General features: G+C 39.8%; 1 protein-coding gene across 1 annotated transcript; it reads left to right on the forward strand.

Annotated features, from left to right (window-relative positions):
- On the forward strand, positions 2,587-4,185 carry LOC109330734 (RING-H2 finger protein ATL11-like). The gene has a single exon (XM_019565016.1). The coding sequence runs from the start codon at positions 2,852-2,854 to the stop codon at positions 4,010-4,012; it is 1,161 nt and encodes a 386-aa protein (XP_019420561.1). The 5' UTR covers positions 2,587-2,851; the 3' UTR covers positions 4,013-4,185.

Below are 4,185 nucleotides of genomic sequence, written 5' to 3' on the forward strand. Positions count from 1 at the left end.
AATTTTGCAGAGGTGGTAAAAAATGGGCTAACAACTCCTAAAACTTCGAAACAGCCTCCTATTATCATTGCGAGGAGTGTGAGCTGCCCTTCCCCTGCCCCAAATTTCGAATTTAACACATCTGAGGAGCATCCTCAATGGCTTCAGGATAGTTATATTAGGACCATATCTGACCATATGGATTGCGAAAGTCTTCGNGAAAAATTGCACCTTGATGGGTTTTATTCGATTCATCTCATACCCCTTGGAGGACGTTTAGTTCTCCTTCGAGCAGATGAGGAAGGTGAAATGGAGACAATCCTCTAGGATGAGCATGCCTGGTTTGAGACTCGCTTTGTCACTATTCGCAAATGGCAACCGTTAGATGTGGCTCATGAAATATTTCTTTGGCTCAGGTGTTATGGTGTTCCACTCCATGCATGGGAGGAGACGTTTTTCCATAACATAGCTTCTCTTTTCGGAAAATTTCTTGGCATCGACAACGGGACTAGATACAAGCAGCGTTTGGAGTTTGGTCGCGTACTCATAGCTTCCTCATCCCGAACCATGGTGGACAAGGTGATTAATGTGAAGATTAATGGAGTTCTCTTTGATATCCATGTCATTGAAGAACGAGAACCATGTTGGCATATGATTAAAACTCCATCTCTAAATCGGTCGTCTGACATCAGTTCCTCCTCCGAATCTGGATACTCTTGAGTCGATCAGCTTCTGGACGAGAAAGAAGAAGGTTGAGAGGTAGAGGTTGAAGACGAAGATGAGACAGCCGGAGGTCCAGACCAGATGGAGCAGAACCGTGCTGACCCGACCAGACTGGTTTCTCCTGAGACCCAGCACAGGTTGGCCAAACTGTGCGGGAATAGTTCCCTACCTGCATTCAATTCCCAGACCATGCTAGTGGAAAATTCAGATTTAATGCAGCCGGTTGTCATTAATTCAGGCCCAAAAAATTCGACTGAAATTAATAGCGATGGATGATAAACATGAAATGACTACAACATTAATTAGCACCATCCACTCAATGATTCCAAACGGCCACATTGCTTTGGAGTTTGACACTCTTAATTCTTGCATTAATGGCACGGTTCTCCCTCATTCTCCTTTTAATTCTTTTGCTCTAAACCTAGACCACAACCTTATTAATGAGGAAAGATAACCCCTTGACCTCACCCATTTAAATGCTTCTGCTCTGAATTTGAATAAGGAATATACTGCTAATTATGAGGAAAGAGAACCCCTTGGGCCCATGCACTTAAATGGTTGCGAACTCCCACCTCTCTCATTAATCCTTAGTCTCACTCCCTCCTTAAATATGGTTACCGTTCCACCTCCTAATTCATCCTCTTCATCATTGCCCATAAAACCTCTCAACCTAGCCAATAAATCAACACAAAACTGCCCCATTAGATTACAATTTTTTTAGGTATTAAAAATCACATTTCATCATAACTTATTTGAAAATTTCATAATTTTTCCTTAAATTATGTTTGTGGGCCGCCGCGGGTGGGCCGCATTGCCCAATGGTAATGTCGTGGGCTTGGCGGGCAAAACGTGTAGGGCGAAACAGGCAAATGGACAAAATTTGTATGTCTTGTATGCAAAAAAATTGCGGGTTATGCGGGCTCGCTCGTGGACATTGCCCGTTTTGTCATCTATATTTATAATTTCAACATGATATCAAATATATGGTATCTACCTTGGGAAAGTTTAGGCTTGTGGTTATTTTATCGGTTGGTTTTCCAATTGTTACATCCTTATGATCATTTATCGTCATTTAGCCTCTCTCTTTAGCACATAATCTTTATATCCCTATTTTATCTCAATGCAATAGAGGAAATCATCTAAATGATTTGACTTGTGTTTGAAGAATATAGTTGGTTATGTAGCAAGCAAATATGTAGAGAGAAAATGTGTTATGTAGAATGCTTAATTTTATTCATCAATAAGATACATAATTTATACAACATGAAAAAGAAAACTGATATAGAAACAAATAAATTCCGACATGAATAGCATAATGAGTCACATAAGTGCTNGGGCGAGATTTTGCTCGCCTGAGCGAGATTCGGCTTGCCCGAGCGAGAGAGAAAAAAAAATTTATATATTATTTTTGGGACTTCAGTATCTTTGTGTATTGGTTTAATTGTTGTTTGGTTGTCCATTAAGGTTGTTTAAATACAATTGTTAAATACATTAGTGATTTATATATTAAGTGAAAACTAAGAGAATGTTTTGGATATCTATACATATTTTTAAATGTGAATATTTTTTTTCGTAGTGTATCTCCAATTTATATGCAATGAACTATTTATTTCGAAGTTCGTGGTTGCTCATTCAAATAAATGTCACTTAAATAAATTAAATCATTATTATATTGAAATTTAGTGAAGTCTTATACCACTAAAACGACATCTTGTTAGTTATATAAGAAAATATGAGTAAGAATATGATTCACTATTTTATATATAGATTATTATTAATCTAAATAAATATATGATATTTACTTATTTAGATCTAAAGAGGAGAAAAAATCATATAAAGTTATAAACCTATTCAAACAAGTGAATAAGAATTTAAGAACTCCATCTGTCACCGTTTTTCTCTCTCTTAATTCACAAGTTGTCCCCACGGCCACCCCATTAAAAAAAAGCGCCGAAGTGTGGTGCCTTATGTAATTGTTTGTGCATATCTTTTGCTCATACCTTGCTTCACTTAACAACCAAATCATCATTAATATTATGAAAAAAGAACATGAGAGCAATCAGTGGCCACCTACTCTTAATCATCAACGATAGAACCACCAAAATTCTTTGCTTGTTTACACAGCAAACAAACCCACCTGAACTCTGATATGATCCAATTCAAATCTTCAGCTATGTCCACTCACACAGACTCTTCTCCCATTCCTTCCATTACCACACTACCACTCAACCTCCACTTCAATCTTCATCATGTTCTTCCTCTACTATTACTACTTTTTATTCTTATACAGTTTCCACCGCCGGCAACCGCACAGTTACCAAACACACTGACACCTCCTCCACCTGACAATACTATTTCCAATGTCCAGTTCAATAAATCTATGGTCATGGCCCTCGTGATCCTGGTCGTTGTGTTCGTACTATTGGGTTTCGTTTCTGTCTACACTCGCCAGTGCACAGAGCGAAGAATGAGAGGAAGACACGACCTTTCGATCCCAATTATCGGAAGTAACCACCGGCCACGTGGCCTAGACCGGGAGATAATTGAAACCTTCCCAACCTTCATATACTCCACCGTGAAGAGCCTCAAGATAGGAATGGCCACGCTAGAATGCGCCGTGTGCTTAAACGAGTTTCAAGACGATGAAAAACTGCGTTTGATCCCAGTTTGTAACCACGTGTTTCACGCTGAATGCATCGATGCTTGGTTAGTTAATCACTCCACATGCCCTGTTTGTCGCGCCAACCTTGTTTCCACACCAAGCGAAGTTGTTCCCTTTATGACGATTCAACTTCCGGATCAAACCGACCCGGAACCGGACCCGGTCCACGTTGATGAATTCAGTGGAAGACAAGGTACAGTGATGAAGGAGTCTCCGAAGTTGAGTAATAACAATTCGGTTAATCAGAACCGTCCACGTAGATCAAGGTCAACTGGGTTTAGATTCACGAATTTGCTTCCACGCTCTCACTCGCTGGTTCAACGCGGTGAGAATTTGGAGAGGTTCACGTTGAGGTTGCCGGAGGAGGTGAGGAATCAATTGGTGACGTCAACGCTTAGCCGCACGAAGAGTTTAGGCGTAGCTTTCACACCCGAGAGTAGTGAGAGGAGGGGTTATAGGACACGAAGTGTTGGCAGTGGCTGTGGGAGGAACAATCTCGAGCGGTTGGACCAGTCGGATCGGAGAATGTTTCGTTGGATGAGTAGAGCGGGTTCCAACATATCAAAGAAGGTTACTGAGTTTAATAAAGATGACGTGGGAGAACGATCATCGGACCGGCTATTTTCTGGAAAGGAAAATGATATGTGAACTTGGCTTTTAAGTTAGGTGGATAGAGGTGGTGAGATAATTGCTTTTATACATTTTATTCTTATTTTGTACAATTTATTAGATTATGTTTTAGTTAATCAGTGAATGAGTGGATAGTATAAAAATATGGCGAGATAATTGTTTTGCTTTCATTTCACACAGGGTATTGTTAT

Source organism: Lupinus angustifolius, chromosome LG17 (genome assembly GCF_001865875.1).
Source record: "Lupinus angustifolius cultivar Tanjil chromosome LG17, LupAngTanjil_v1.0, whole genome shotgun sequence".
Taxonomy (NCBI): domain Eukaryota; kingdom Viridiplantae; phylum Streptophyta; class Magnoliopsida; order Fabales; family Fabaceae; genus Lupinus; species Lupinus angustifolius.